Source organism: Opisthocomus hoazin, chromosome 7 (assembly GCF_030867145.1).
Source record: "Opisthocomus hoazin isolate bOpiHoa1 chromosome 7, bOpiHoa1.hap1, whole genome shotgun sequence".
NCBI lineage: Eukaryota > Metazoa > Chordata > Aves > Opisthocomiformes > Opisthocomidae > Opisthocomus > Opisthocomus hoazin.
In genome coordinates, this window is record NC_134420.1 from 18,398,896 (window position 1) to 18,415,160 (window position 16,265).

A 16,265-nucleotide genomic window follows, 5' to 3' on the forward strand; every position below is an offset into this window, starting at 1 on the left:
AAATCTGCCCTGCAAATCTGCATTGCTGATCTATTCTTGCTTTGCCAAAAAAGCAGAAGAATGAAATGTAGACCTGCGCAGACTTTTAATGCATCTTTTCTTCCTATGAAGTAATCCGTTTGTAATTATGCATTGCAAAGGGATGTGAAGGACAGCAGTAGATTTAGACAGCCGTAGATCTACAAAAGAGAACTGAGCTTCTTCAGCAGTTAGCTGAAAGTTGATGATGAGTTACAGCAGGTATTTCAGTAGGTTTCTGAACCACGGTGTGTTTATTTCAAATGACTGAAATACTGCTGTAGAAAAGGACAAATCTAATAGTGCTTTGAGACTGCTGACCATGTTCATGTGCATATTTCAAATCAAGGTAAACCTTGGTACACTGTGCTGTCAGGATGTGCTTTATGTCATTTAATGCTTGTAATTTGTTTTTTAAGCACTGCATATTTTCATAAATCTGCCTGTTTCACCTGACTGAATTCCTTTCCTCTCCTGTGGCTTCTGTTTATATGCTATTTCAGAAGTAATTAATTTATTTTACCTCAGGTTTACTTCATAACTTTGTCCTCCTCTCCCCTTTTCCTCTCTGCCCCTCCTCCCTCTTGGCTCAAAAGCTTTTTTGGTGTGTGAAATAACAGGTTTCTCGTTCTCATTCTCTTATTTTCCATCGCATCTTGTTCCATGACACTTCACACCTGAAGTTCATGAGCCAGGTATGTGACATGACTTCTGATTTACTCCACCTAGCTGCAACACAAGAATGTGTGTGTGCGTGTGTGAGAGAGAGAACAGGAGTCCTGGGTTGGTAGAAGAGAACAAAACAAGAGAAACAAATATTAACCACAATGATCACTTGCAGCCCTTTTCTCCTTTAATCTCCACGCTTACTACTACTTTAACCTTACAGCATCTTTAACTCCTGACAGCCTCTCCAGATACCTACCCTCCTTGCCTTAAATCACTAATTCCTTTATTTCCACCCCCTTCATGCATTACCTGGTCTTTTTCTCAGGCTTCCAAGAGCTTTAAATATCTGTTCTCTGTTTTGTTTTTTTTTTTCCTATTTCCTGTCTTTCCATCACTGCTTGCACCATGACACCATCAGAGGAAGCCCATGAAGAAGGTATGTGATGCCCCTAAAGAATCTCATCCTTTTTTCTCTTTCAGTGCTGGGGAAACAGTGTTAAAAACACTGACCTTGTTCAAGAGTAGAGAGCACGAGAGGGAAATGGTCTCTCTGAATGGCTTTGGATGAACATGGAGAAAAGGGCTGTATGTTTGCCAAATCATATCACCAAAAAGGTGGTTTTTCTTCTTGTTTGATCTTTGGAGTGTCTGAGGCTCCCAGCGTGGCAGGGAGGGAGCGGGGACAGTTGTTCTTAGGAGAACAGCGCTGGTTGTGGATTGATTACTGTGCTTCTTCTCTTTTGCTTTTATCCTTCAACCTACAGCTGATGAAGGCGGCGAATACTATGATGGTAGCTCGATGTTGTCTTAGGACAACAAAGTGATCTTTCTAACATCTCACTCTTTTTTTCTGTTTTTGTTTTTGTTCCTCACTTGATTTTAAACTCACAAACTGGGCCAAAATATCTCTGCCACAAAGAATCGCTCACTGTGCATATCCAGTCACCCTTGGGCGGTCACTGTTGTGTTGAGAAGCCTGTACAACCTCAGTAGGATAGCAGACAGTGAAAGCCAAGCTCTAGAAGCTTGCTCTGCACTTGTCTTGTAGCTAGAACCTGTTGTGTCCCACCTCCCATCAGCAAACCTTCTCTATCCCCAACAAATCAGGGAAGTATCTCTTAAATCACAGTGGCATGCTTGAAAATGTAGCTGAGCCCTGCATAGACGTGCCTTCCTTACCCAACTTTGGAAGGTCATGGTCTCCAGGCTTGAATCTGCAGATATTTAAACTTCTGCTCCAGCCATGCACTTAAAATTGTGCTAAACATCAAGCACGTGAATGAATTTATTCAGATTGGTGGGGCAGGCCATGGGCTGAAGACAGTGTGTTTGCAAAACTTGGCTGTGTGGGCACTGGAGTACATGGGTGGGACAAGACGCATGTGAAAGGACCAAATCTAAATGTATGCAGGGTCAGTTGTGCTCTTTTATGTGGGCAGGATAACTCAGGCCCCCTGGACCAAATTCAAAACGAGTTTAAATGTATAGAAAGACTCTCACAGACTTTCACAGGCCTTTGAAGTCGCTTGGTTGTGTTCTGACTGCCCCCACCCCTAGAAAACCCAGCCAGCTTTTGAAAGACAAAGCCCAACGTCAGTTAAAATGACCCTGCATTTTCTGTGTTTCCTTGTTTTGTTTTTGTAGATTTTTTTTTTCCTGTTCGTTTGTTTTAACATTCTTTCTCACTTTTCAGGCTTTTTTCTTATTTAGGGAAATACCCTGAGGACCTTTCTAAGCCCCTTTCTCTCCCTTTTGTCTCTCTTTCCTTTTATTTTTAATGGCATCTTGATTTTTTTTTTTTCAAGGACACATTGTGAATTAGAGATGTTGCTTCTGAGAAGTGGGATTAAGAGAGGGTGTTTAGAGATTTCTGAATGAAGTAAAGGCAGCTCAGATGGATTCGCAGGAAGTGGGAGCACTGTGTGAATATCTCATAGATCAGGCAGGAGAAAGCAAGACTGTATTTATGGTGGTGTGTTCTCTCCCTGTGCTAACCTTTTTGGAAACCAGAAACTCAGAGACTGTATCTCTCATCACCAGGGCAGTGAACTTGGATTTCCAGTGGCTCTTGCCTTCTTTTGGCAGGGTTGTACGTGGGGATTTTGTCACAGCCCCATGGTCCATGGGCAGAATGACCAGAATGTCAGTCAAAATCCGCCATAGGAACAGGAATTTGCTATGACAAGTCCTGTTCGTCAACAAATTTTGGCCCAGTTCCTTGATTCTGTGTCTTGAAAGAAGGGGCATTTCAAAACAAATGACATCCATGGGCTGCTTTGGGTGCATACAGTATGGACCAATGCTGGGTCATGCACTTCAAAGGACAGATAGATTACTGTTCATTTTTTAACAAAGGGTCCTATTTCTTTGTTATCCCCCTTTCTGGTTTTCTGGAGGTATCTTGAAATATTCTAACTACAGTTTCTTATTTCAAGAACAACTAACCTTCCTTTTTCTTTTTATTTTTACAATTGTTTGTTGGTTTAATTAAGCTTAAAGTGCTGAGCTGGTGGCAGCCGAAACCAAATTCACACAGTTATTGACAGACAGGTGTCGATCCTGGCAACGAAGGTCAACAAACCAACCCAGTCATTTCCTGTCTACTTCCCGCCCCCCCCCCCCCTCCCCCCCCCCCGAAGTGTTACTAACTGTCGGTTTTAAGCTAAACACGAATGTTTCTGAAAATTGTCTGGGTATGTCATAAGGGAAGGGAATCCTGTGTGAATAACATCCCTGATAGACTGGTTAATGGTGATTACTTTTCCTTTCTCCAGATAAAAAAAACCCAATTTAAGTAATGTGTTAATAAGCTCACTGGCTATTTGAAAAGAAAAACAATTAAAAAAAGACCTGGAGAAAAACAGAAGTACACTGTTGGCTAATGGTATTTTTCTTCAGGAGTGATTTGTGGCTTCCTTTATATGTGTGCTCTAAAACACTTTTCTAATTACATGCTATTTATTAGCATTGCTCTACCATCTGGAGGCCTCAACTGAGATGTGTTTTGGTAGGCAGTGTTCTTGCAGTAAATGAGAAAATTCTACCCCCCAAAATTTCATTACTGAAATGGGTATGGGAAAGTGTGAGAGAAAGGAAAGGTTGGTTTCTGATCTCTTTCTGATCTCTTTTATGCATCTCTTATGTCTTTTCTCTTAATTATCTCAGTAACCCATTTCCAGCCACTTTCACAATTTTTTATTGTCATCCTTGCAATTGATGTCTCTACTAAATATTTTCCAGTATCAGTTATTGCTACTTTTTTCTTCTTATAATGTTTCATTTTATTTTATCCTACTCTATTCCATTTGCTATTCCCAATTTCCTCCATCAGTCCCAAAACTGCAGGCTGCAAATAAGCATCTGAAAAAATACAATATAATAGCTTTCTGTATCATGATATGGATAGCAGGGCTCATGCACCCACTCCTGAGGGAGCCTGTTGTTACTTTTACTTTACAAAGATGGTTTTTTTTTTTACTAGATTCAATAGGCTGTGAGCTTTTATCCTCAGTTCCTTCCACTGAACCAACATAGGGAAAGTCTTGTAGTGCAGAATCCAGCAGCATCCCTGAAAGTTCAAACGTAGTGTGTGGTTATGAAAGTCAGCCTGGGTCCTTGTGAGACTGGGCCAGAATAAACGCATAGGTTTAATTTACTTCTGTTTGTGAGAGTAACAGTGCTGAACTTACTTGCATTACACTGCAGTTAACTAAAGTTTAAAAAGCATAGCAGGGAGGGGATTTGATCACAAACACAAATGTTAAGCAAGTAACTCGTAAGACAGGACATTTCTGAGAGCCAGGAAAGGTCACTTGTTGCAGGGGAACACTTGTGCCTGCCAGAGGGCCCAAGCTGACAGACTCTGTGATGGTTTAGCCTGCCCATCAGGGCATTAAACCTCTCCTGGAGATGCAAAGATCATTCCCATTAATGCCCATGGGAATCTTGCATGTACCTCAGCAGGAGAGGATGCTGGCTAAGACAGGATGGCCTCTCCAAGCTGGGTTTGAGGACCACCACACAGTGCAGAAGAATAAGCATCTTCCTCGTGGCAGCAATGCATCTCAGGGACATGTGCCCTAAGTTATCTTGGGAGTCAAAGAACTTGGAGAAAATGTGTGTCATGAAGCTTTTTCTTCCTGGCCTTCATGTGAGGCATTTGAGCAAAACTGGCAAAGCCTAGTTATCATTGACACAACTGTGAATTCAGGTTAACTTTAGCAAAAGAAGTGCTTATTAAAAAAGGCAACCTCTTCTTCTACCTTCCAGCCCAGCTGTCCTCCTTAGAGCTTTGGTCAGGATGGTTTGAGAAAAATGATTTTGCATTTACATGAAACTATTGCTTTCCAGATGCTATGTTTAGGACTTTTATATAGTCTCTTGATTCTTTTATGCCAAATTCTCTTTCAAGGGTATAAAGAGATTCACTCCTAGCAAAAGGGGTGTGTGAGTGTGTGTATTTCTTTTGGAAGTGCTTGAGATTTAACCAGTTTGTCTGGATGTTTCCCCCAAGATTAAATTTCCCTTCCCTCCTTTTATTTTAGCAGCTGGCACAATTCCTGTTGTTCTAACTGTTCTCCCTCTTTTCCCCTTCCTGTTTTGCTCCATGTTTCCAAATACAGAAGAGAAGCCCAGAATAAAGTAAGTATGAGGAGCATGGAGTTTCAAAACTCTGGGATCATTTTTCTGATCTAGCAGAAGCCCTTAGATTGTCTGTTAGGCAAATGGTCACTAGAAGCCTTTACCCAATCCTCCCTTGTGCAACGTCCAGCTGTTCCTGCATGCCTTTCCAGGATTTCTGCTTCTGCCAGAGGATGCCTTAGCAGTAGTTACTGGCCAGCATCTTAAGACCACTTCCTGATAGAGTCAGAGGACTCGTGAACTGTCCAAGATACAGTGGTCTGATAGTACCCCAAGATACAGGCAGCTCAACAGTAAATCCTCTGTGAGAGGCTGTGGCTGAGAAAATACGCTTCCATCCAGGGTCACTGACAGCAGGAAGCAAATGTTGGGCTGGGCTGGCTTGAGCTTAGCTAAGGTTTCGTATGGATCTTCTGGCTCTGCATCCCAGCACCTTCCCTTCCCACTCCGCCAGCTGCCCAGAAGGGACTGTGCAGAACTGCAACAGCCTCGTGGAAAAACGTCTTTCTGTGTGGTAGAGAATGACCATAGGCTTTGGGAATGAAAAGGGTTTTTAGGATAACTCCCTGCACTGCATGTCCTTTTGTGAAGGACAATGGTCCTTCCACTGCTCTGGAGTAGTTTCCATTGATTTTCTCTTTCATCCCTCTGTATCTCCATCAACATTCCTCCTCATAAGCATGGTTTCTGAGGGCAGGGCAGGGCAGGACTTGCTATTTAAAAAACTGCCTGTTCTTTAAGATTAAAATCCTTTTTTTTTTTTTTTATTTTTATTTTTGACTCTCTGCAGACTAACTGCTCCTAAAATACCAGAGGGTGAGAAAGTAGATTTTGATGTAAGTATTCCTGGGACTGGCTGTGCTTGTCTGTCTGTACCTGAGCCATACACATGTATGCAAACCCATATAACTCCTCCTGTATTGGATATTGCTGAGAACAAAGTCAAGAACAAAAGTATGGATGCCTTGCTGCCCGTATTTAGTGAAAGGCTGCTCTCTGTTCCCTGAAACTCTCTGTATGCATTAATTGCTAATGTGACTAAGCTAAAATCATGTGTTTCTTTTTTTTCTCCTTGAATCTTTGAAGCCAATATATGAAGAAAGGAGAAAGTAAGTGTTTTAGGAGATCTCAGATCCCCTGTCCCATTGTTGTAAATTGTTTGAAAGTTGCAGGTTGAAATAAAGCAGGCCTATAAGCATCTGTTGCTGAGAAACACTACCTAAAATGACAACAGAATTTTCATAATAAACAGAGATCCAAATACCTTCCTAGAAAGTTGATAGAAAAATGAAGAAACTCTGGTGTTGAAAATCTCCACATAAATATCTGCTTTGCCCAGAAATGCAGGAGTATTTTCTAGGTGAAATTCATATCCCAGAGCAAAGAGGAAGCATCTAAGTATATGCAAAGAGGAGGTAGCTAAGCAAAGCCAGGGATAAAATACAGTGTAGAAGAACGGGAGATGTGGATTATGTTCCATTCTGGGGTCCTGACTGTCACCTGGACGAAGATGTGTCTCACCTGCATCAACAGCCATTTAAACTAATCCCATAGATTTCCATGGAAATCCACAGACACATTCTGCTTTTGTTTCTGTGTGTAGGCAGGTGCTGGGAATGTCCTAGAGTAATATGGGTTTACTTAATGCATTTTCCTGCTCTCCTAGGACATCCAAAAGAAAAGGCAGAACAAAGACCTGATTGAACTGCAGGCCTTGATTGACAGCCACTTTGAAGCCAGGAGAAAGGAAGAGGAAGAGCTGGTTGCCCTCAAGGAGAGGATTGTGAGTCCTTGTACTGCCGTTTCCCTGTACTTGATTGAGAAATCCTCTGTAGATAAGAAGTTGAATCCATTAGTCCACTGTCAGAGTTTGGCAGAAAGCTGTATTGCCATGTACAGAAGTGACTGCTCAAGTCACCACCAAATGGCTTCTTTACACTTCTGTCCCCTCCCGCAGTCTCTTGTTTTACACCTGGGAACTGCACATGAGACCCTTCTGCATGTTCTGGCAAGCGAGTAGGTGGCTCACCGTCTATGAACTGAAGCTCTTGGTGGTGGGGCGTAATACTGGAGGTAGATAAAGCCACAGTGATGTCTCAATGCCTCTGCCACTGCTTCTTGCAGGAGAAGCGCAGAGCTGAAAGAGCAGAGCAACAGAGAATCCGGGCTGAGAAGGAGAAGGAGCGTCAAGCAAGGCTTGCGGTAAGTGTCTTTACATCTCTCTCCTTGTCTCGGCATCAAAGTGGAGATCTCTAGAGACAGAACAAACGCTGCAGGTTCTGCCTGTCTCAGTCCAGAGAAGAAATGAAAAGCAAGGGCAGGGAACAGAAGCTGCCAATTCTCATCAACATGCTTATCTGATCACATTCTGTGCAGTGACACTGGCTGCTGGGGAAGCTGTGAGTCTCCTCTAGAGTAACGTGCTTCTGTATGTCATACTCCACAGGAGGAAAAGGCACGGAGAGAGGAAGAAGATGCCAAGAGAAAGGCTGAGGATGATCTCAAGAAGAAGAAGGCTCTGTCCTCCATGGGTGCCACATACAGCAGCTACCTGGCTAAGGTAAAAAGCGTGGATCGGTGCATGAACATTAAAACATGGGGTTGACTGGGAACAGTCTTTATTACAAGTTGAGAAAACAGCTCAGCTTTCCTTCTTCTGGATCCCTAGCACCTTGTCGTACATGCTCTGTCACTGAAACTGTTTCATTAAGCCTGAATTTCTACAGTCTGATGCTAAATGATGTTCTGAAAACAGGCTGATCAGAAGAGAGGGAAGAAACAAACAGCCAGAGAGACAAAGAAGAAGGTCCTGGCAGAGAGGCGCAAGCCCTTGAACATCGACCACCTTAATGAAGACAAGCTGAGGTAATATGCTTATCCTAACTTACCGAATGTAATCCACTGAAATTTGGTTTTACTGTCCTCGAGACTTCTCTAGTGAAAAAATGAGGTAGAGGAGAGGGCGTTCCTTAAAATTCATCATGGGACAATGTTAAGTTGTGCCCTTCCTTGATCTGGAGAATGGAGGGGAAATGAACATGTGGGGAATTGCTGAAATGGTTTGGTAGCCGTCCAGCCATGCTCCTGGTATAGCTCCGCTAGCCTCTCCTGCTAATGAGGATTACTCATCTACGGGACTAGGTACTAGCTTTAAACCCAGCTCTGAGATTAGTTGAATGAACCTACGAACTGGCATCTGTAGCACTCCCAGGGATGAGTGAGAGCTGCTGAGCTATGAGGACGGATCTCTGCAGAGGCTGGAGGCTGAGTGCTTTGGTGCAGAGCAGTCATCAGATGATAGTCTGGACTCCACAATTTGGAGTTTACATATGAGGCTGGCTCATGTCACCGAATCACAGAATGGTAGGGGTTGGAAGGGACCTCTGTAGGTCATCTAGTCCAACCACCCTGCCGAAGCAGGGTTGCCTACAGCAGGCTGCACAGGACCTTGTCCAGGCGGGTCTTGAATATCTCCAGAGAAGGAGACTCCACAGCCTCCCTGGGCAGCCTGTTCCAGTGCTCCGTCACCCTCAGAGTGAAGAAGTTCTTCCTCATGTTCAGACAGATCTTCCTGTGCTTCAGTTTGTGCCCATTGCCCCTGGTCCTGTTGCTGGGCACCACTGAAAAGAGTTTGGCCCCATCCTCCTGACATCCACCCTTGAGATATTTATAAATATTTATTAGGTCCCCTCGGAGCCTTATCTTCTTCAGGCTAAACAAGCCCAGATCCCTCAGCCTTTCCTCACAGGACAGATGCTCCAGTCCCCTCATCATCCTTGTAGCCCTCTGCTGGACTCTCTCCAGTAGCTCCTCATTGTTCTTGAACCAGGGAGCCCAGAACTGGACAGAGTACTCCAGATGGGGCCTCACTAGGGCAGTGTAGAGGGGAAGGAGAACCTCCCTCGACCTGCTGGCCACACTCCTCCTAATGCATCCCAGGATCCCATGCGCTTTCTTGGCAGCCAGGGCACACTACTGGCTCATGGTCAACCTGTCGTCCACCAGGACACCCAGGTCCCGCTCCACAGAGCTGCTCTCCAGCAGGTCCGCCCCAAGCCTGTACTGATGCATGGGGTTGTTCCTCCCCAGGTTCAGGACCCTGCACTTGCCCTAGTTGAACCTCATCAGGTTCCTCTCTGCCCAACTTTCCAGCCTGTCCAGGTCATGCTGAATGGCAGCACAGCCTTCTGGTGTATCCACCACTTCTCCCAGTTTTGTGTCGTCAGCAAACTTGCTGAGTGTACATTCTAACTCTTCATCCAGGTCACTGATGAAAAAGTTAAACAAGATCAGGCCCCGTACTGACCCCTGGGGGACACCACTAGTCAGCCCTCAAACAGATAAGACTGCATAATGGCAGCTGCTCTGCTCACCTGGGTGGCCTTCAGAGCCCTCCTTCCTTCTTGTCTGATTCCCGTGGACTCTCTTCTCTTATTAAGAGTTAGGGGTAAATCTAAATCTGTAGAAAGTACATTGGTGTGTGACACATGCACGAGTGCAAGTCTAAAAGGCTCTTAGGTGAGAAGGTGAGAAAAATGTGACCTTGAAAATGGTGTGTAGCTTTCAGAGGATGGAAAGTGTTTGCAGGAAGATATGTGAACTCTATTAAATAAAATGTAAAAAGCCTCATTACTACTGATGTGAAAACCATAAAAATATATGATGCAATGTGTTTCTCCCATCTTCTTTTCCCTGTAAACACACAGGGACAAGGCTAAGGAACTGTGGGACTGGTTATACCAGCTGGAGACTGAAAAGTATGATTTTACAGAGCAGATCAAGAGGAAAAAGTACGAGGTGAGTTGAAAAGCCATTTTGCTAATGGCACTGGGTCTGAAATGTAAAAATCTCTGTGACTCCTCTGCAAAAGCCAAGTGGTGACACCGTTTGGGTCTCCAATGCCCTTTTGCAATATTTAAGGAGCAAGACACCTGGAACTGCATTCTGATAATATATATGCTTGGACTGGATTTCACATTTTAGGCTGAAATTGAATAGACCACTCTCAAGTCTTTCCGTGTCCCATGGAAAGGCAATCCCAACAGGAAGTAGACTCCCCGCCCTCTGCCCAAACAGATCTTGTTCGTTCTTCCTTATCTATAGGTAACTGTGGCCAGAAAATTCAGCAACTCTCAATTGGCTCATCTCCATTACAAAGTAATACTTTTAAACCCATCTTTGATTTTACACTTGACCATTGTAAGTTTTATTCCCATCCCAGATTCGCTGTGGACTGAGCTCTCTGGAGTCACTGAAAACTGTCTCCAGACAGGAGCATCTGACTGAAGTGTCATATGGTAACAAAAAGTGGACGTGTTTGCTTCACAAAGAGTCCACAGGACAGGGCTGTACTCACCTACGTCAGGTTTTAGTGGCTGAGAAATCCTGCTGGATCTCTCTCCATCTCGCTCTCCTTTTAATTCCCAATAACACAGACACATGCTGACAGGGAATGAGCAACACCAATGTAATTGTCTCAATCTCTCTTAGATTTTAACACTGCGTTGCAGGCTGCAGGAGCTTTCCAAGTTGTAAGTACAATGAACTTGCCTGTGTAACAGCAGCAGCAAAGGTTACCAAATGCATGAGCCTGCCGCATGGTCAGAGGCCAGGTGCCAGACAGAAACTGGAAATTGGCTCCAAGTGCAGAGAGAAAAGGGAAAACTGGATCTTGTGTCTCTCAATTCACTTCCTTTTTCTCTCCCCTTCCATTCTTTGAAAACAGATAAAGCGGTACGTTAGGAAAAGTCAGGGTCTAACAGGGATGTTGCTCAAGAACTGAGCACATAACTCACTCAGAATATCTCTAAAATAATTCCCTGTCCAAACCTCTGGTATTATGTGTGTGCGGGAGTCCCCCGATGCACCTGAGATAGATGCAGAATCTTAGGGATGCATGTGTAATAGCTTGGACTTCACAGAAAAGAATGTTATGGGGTTTGGAAAGATTCTCCACCTTGTGGCCACATGCTTATCCAGACTCAAAATACTGGAGAGGGTTAGCTTCAGGATAACAGGTCAACTGGATGTGGAACAACAGGAATTAAGGCAGTGCCAGGGGAGACGTATGTGCTATGGTAATGAAACCTCTGCATAAACAAAGAGATGGGTGGCTGCTGATGAAAAGCAATCAGAGAAAGTACAGATTATGAGCAAAGTAGAAGGCAAATGCACAGCTGAAATGGGAGAAGGAAACTGGAAGAACAAAGGGAAAATGATACCAGGAAAAAAGTGATGAGAAAGGTAAGTGAAAACAGCAAAGGTAATGAAGTGAACAGAAGCAAGGATGCAAGGGAGAGACAAAGGAAGGAACTGGGACACACAGGAGTGGAGCTGTTATTCAGCTCTAGTGTCTGTTGCTCTTTGGTGCTTCATTGGAGAGTGAGTGTTACAGTCACTATCATGTTATCAGTGAAGGTAAGTCTTAAGTCCTTAGGTCAAACTGAAGACAGCTGGTTCTCCTCCACACTTGGGAAGAACACTCAATTGCAAAAAATAATTTAAACCGCTGCTACAGATATTAAAAATTCCACGAGTAAGTACAAAAGTAAGTGATTTGCTGATCTCTCCTTCCTTGTCTTGTCCTGTTCCCACTAATGTTTCAGTCTCTTGTTTCTGTTTGCCATGGAAAGACAAGAGCCAGAAAATACCGGTTGTTGGGCCAGCCTGAATGTATGACTTTTTTTTTTTCTTGTTTCACACATGGGGAATGTCAAGTGCCACGTTAAATATTCAAATATTGGTTCATCAGTTCTTGGACCTGCAGAACCAGTGAAAAACTTTGAATTACACCAAAAGCAGAAGCAAATCATATGTCTTGGCAAGTGCATTTTTCTACCCCAGAAAAACTAGGTAGAAGCTTGACTTGGTTACAAATGAGAAGGTGAAGGGGCAAAAGAGGCCTCTCTGTCACATCCTAGTTCTTGTGGGCTTTTCCAGTACCTAAGCTGGAAGAGTCCCACGATTTCAGTAGCAATTCCAGGGCTATGGGCCAGGACTTAGGTGCTAAGTCAGGCCATAAGCTGCTTATCCTGTGCAAGGTAGGTGTTTGCTTTCCTATGCATCATGTTGAAACATGCAGTTCAGCCACAGCTAAGCAAAGAGGTGATTTGTCTTGTAGGACAGACTTTCTAGTAGCTTGCACTCATCAACAGAGCTTGGGAAGGTATTCAGAGCCCCCACTCCAACTTTTTCCTCTGTGGGTGCTCAAGCTCTCCTTGAATATTTTCTTCTTCAGTTCCCTTAAAAGTTTTTTTTCTCTTATTAGATGAGTGGTTGGGAAGGTGGTGACGGCTGCAAGCTCCTCACCTCCTGCTCTTCCAGCCAACAAAGGTACTCCAGCAGAACATGTGATCCCTCTTCTGTTCTTGAGGTCCCCACCCAAAGTCCACTGAAGCTCTTTGAGCTTGTACACTTCCTAATGTGTAGGAGTAGGGGAGGAGTGAGAAGATGAGGCTGACACATACAGGTGGATGGGGCCATGCAAGAGCTTCCCAACTGACCAGGGTGACATCCATTTCAGTTCACTTGCCTGCAGTTTGACATGTGAGTTCATAGGAGACTAATTTGTATACACAGGATCTCTTCTAATAAGTTTTACACAATTCTAGCTCTTCTTTCCCTTGGCATATGAATTTGGCTTGCAGATTTATTGCCAGGGAGCAACATTTCTCTCCTTCAAGCAAGGATGCACTTTTGTTTCAAAGGAAGTATTAATCTCTACCATAAGCTCCTGTTTCCAGCATTTCAGCAGGTAGAACTCCTCTCTCTGTAAGGGAACAAGGTTTCTTTGCCTCTAAAAATCCTGGTCATGTATGTTGTTTGCAGATTGTCACCCTCAGGAACCGGATCGATCAGGCTCAGAAGCAGTAAGTACCTATATCCCCTCCCTAGCTCCTGGCTTGGGGATATCTTCTCAGTGTTCAAAGTAGTCACTTCAGCCTCAACACCGACATTTTCTTGTTGCAATAAAATGATGCTAGAGATGGAAGGGCAACTCCCATCCTGCTTCACATTGAGAAAATGACGGGGAAACTGAAGTGAACGTAACAGCTAACAAGAAAAAATCATGTGTCTTCATATCATGTCTGCAAAATTTCCATCTGCTTATTGCTGGGGTTTTCAAACACCTGACTGAGGTGCTTTGAATACTTGAGGGAATACAACCCTTGTTTATGAAGGGTAAACAAGTGGTTGCTAAGATTATAAGGAACGGTGTGTAACAAGACTAACATCATGGGATTACTGTTGTGAGTTCTTTCCACTCATCATCTCTCTCCCACTTTCCTTCCCCACAAGACTTCTATTTTATTAGATTTTTTGAGTCTTATATCTTTAACTATTCTAGGTGTTTACAGTGACCTTAAGAGAGACCAGGACTAGGCAAAGCCTAGGGCCTATGGCATGTAGAAAACTGACAGAGGCAGAGAAGAAACTACACAGAATCAAGGGAGGAGAGCTCTGCGCGGTGGGGTTTAATCTTCACTGTGCTTCTGTATCTTCTTAGCAAAGTGATGCCGGGAATGAAGTGGTGGCCTTTGGTGACATCTTTGAATGATACGAGTCACCAGACACTGCTTTCCCACTTCCCCAAGCCACCCTGTCTTATCAGATGAATGTAACACTGCAGGCTCAGTTGTCTGTAGATGTCAAACGGAAGGCTTGACCTTCCCGTGGTATTTTCTGTACAAAGCTGTAGGCTGATAAACCTTAGCAGAATGTGCAGCTGCAGAAAGATGCCATGGGTTGTCTGGGTGTTGCTGCTCTTCTGAGGGGCACTACCACACCACCCACAACAGGCTGTACCATCACGACATGCTTGTTCCCCCAAAAGACATGATCGTCTCTCAAGACACCATTTGAAAAGGTTGCACTCTTGCACTCGGAAACCCACAGATCATGAGGTTTCTGTGTACTTAAAATTTCTATCCACACTAGACTGTATCATCCTAAAGCAACGTCTGCTAATGTGTTATACAAGGATCAGGTGATCCTTTCGCTTCAGACTTTATTAAGCCTCCTTACACACACTTTAAAGGTTAAGCATAACATTAAACATCACAGGCGCTTGTGGAGGTAAAAGGGCGCTGCCTTCCTTTGAGGAGCTACACAGTTCCTATACTGGGTTTTGAACCTGCAGAAAGGCTGGCAAAAGGGACACTGAGACGAATTTAAGACAAGCAGAAAACACTGCTCTCTCTCATGCGAAAGGTCAATTTTTCAAACAGACCAAGTCTAACTTGGTCAAAAGGTAAAGTATCCACTATGTGTACGTCTGTGTCACTGTGCTATATAATTCTGTAAATATGGTTAGTGCTCTTGAACCAATCCATGGGGCAGCACCACAAAAATCTCCCCAGATGTGTCATCCACATTTTTTTCTGCTCCCTGGAGGAACCGGTGGTTCTGAAGAAGGCCTCTCTGTTGATAGCAAGGCCCCACCACGTTCTGCTTGGCCCCCGACCCCGTGCTCTGCCATGTCAAAGAGCTGCCCCCGGTTTGCATGTGCTTTGGTTCAAGAAGCAGCCTCACCATCATGTGTGTGAGATGGAAAGGTCTGGTGGTGTGCTGAGCCCCAAAAGCCAAGGTGATGCCTACGGGAGCCAGTGCACAGTCTAACTCAACTAACTTCACGCCTGGGCCCTGTCTGACTCCAGGCGTGCCTGCTCCTCAGTCAGAAGGTAAGTGGCTTGCATGTAGGATTGACCTTCTGTGTGCAAGAAAATACTGTTTGGAGAGAGTTTGCCTCAGGTGCTTTGTGTGGGGAGTGTAGCTGGACTGCTCCACACACACCATGAACAAGACAGCAATGCTGATACAAGGGGAGGCCTAAAAAGTTATTTGGATGGTTTTGGAGGCTCTTACTCTCATGATATAAGGAAGAAGCCACTCTACCTTTGCTACAGCAAAGCAGTTCTTAGTTGTATTTAAATCATTGCTCAGCTTTTTGCCTCCACTACTAGATGATTAGAGCACCTGGGAAATTTGACCAGAGCTCCCTGATAATGAGGAAAATTTCTCCAGAAACAGCTCTAAATCCTAAAATCCAAGACCATAGCAGATTTGAATTCAGAAAGCATCAAGTCTGTGGCTGGACAGGCCCGTCACTTAGTTTTGAGACCACCTGGACATCTGTCCTGATAATACAGAAATCTGGAAGGGCCCCCATCTTCCAGGCATGCATAGTCTGGTCTTTCATTAAGAGCCTGAGGAGGAATCTCCTTCCACAATATCAACAATGTTTTTCTCAGGATGTGCTCTATGGCAGGTGTGCCCAACATGTTAGAAGTGAAAGCAGTTTGATCCTAATCTGAGAGTCAGAAATGTGCAGCGGTCACAGAGCCCCACAGCTTCCATCAGGCTCATATATTTTTCTTTCCTTTTGTATTGTAGCAGCAAGAAGGCAGGAGCCAAGGGCAAGGTTGGCGGGCGCTGGAAGTAAAGAACCAGGCAGGATGGCCCTTAGTGGCATGCTGAAACTCTGCTGGTCTCCTCTTTCTTCCTTCACCAATCACTTGTGTTCCCACGCCTCGACGATAACAAAAATTGCAACATCAGCCTGCGTTGGCTATTGCTGCTGCTGTTCTTCTTTTTCTTCCTGGAGGGGTCTGGCGGCTTCCTCTGTCAAAAGGAAGCAGGTTCCCTGCGGAACTGAGACGACACCTTGCTGGCATCTTCAATTCCTGCTGAGCATGTCCTTTATCCTCCTGATACCAGTCCTATGCTATCCTATAGATTGCTGTGTACAAATCTCTGGATTTTGTAAATAAAGCACGACCAGTACCCACTCCAATGACAGCCCTCTGGAATGGTGTTTCCTACTTTATCTAATGGCATCCCATTTTGCAAGGATTTGGGAGTTGGTCCAAATCCTTGTTTAATATCATTTGATCCAGCTCCACAACTGGGTATGAGGCTCAGTATCATCAACAAAGACC

At 44.3% G+C, this 16,265-nt stretch overlaps 1 protein-coding gene across 1 annotated transcript; it reads left to right on the forward strand.

Annotated features, from left to right (window-relative positions):
• Positions 1-1,226: 1,226 nt before the first annotated feature.
• On the forward strand, positions 1,227-16,120 carry TNNT3 (troponin T3, fast skeletal type). The gene is made up of 10 exons (XM_075427588.1): positions 1,227-1,302; positions 5,310-5,328; positions 6,119-6,164; positions 6,995-7,111; positions 7,453-7,530; positions 7,775-7,888; positions 8,084-8,193; positions 10,035-10,125; positions 10,819-10,859; positions 15,721-16,120. Exons 1-10 carry the CDS (start codon positions 1,242-1,244, stop codon positions 15,767-15,769), a joined length of 726 nt encoding a protein of 241 aa, XP_075283703.1. The 5' UTR covers positions 1,227-1,241; the 3' UTR covers positions 15,770-16,120.
• The last annotated feature ends 145 nt before the right edge of the window (positions 16,121-16,265 follow it).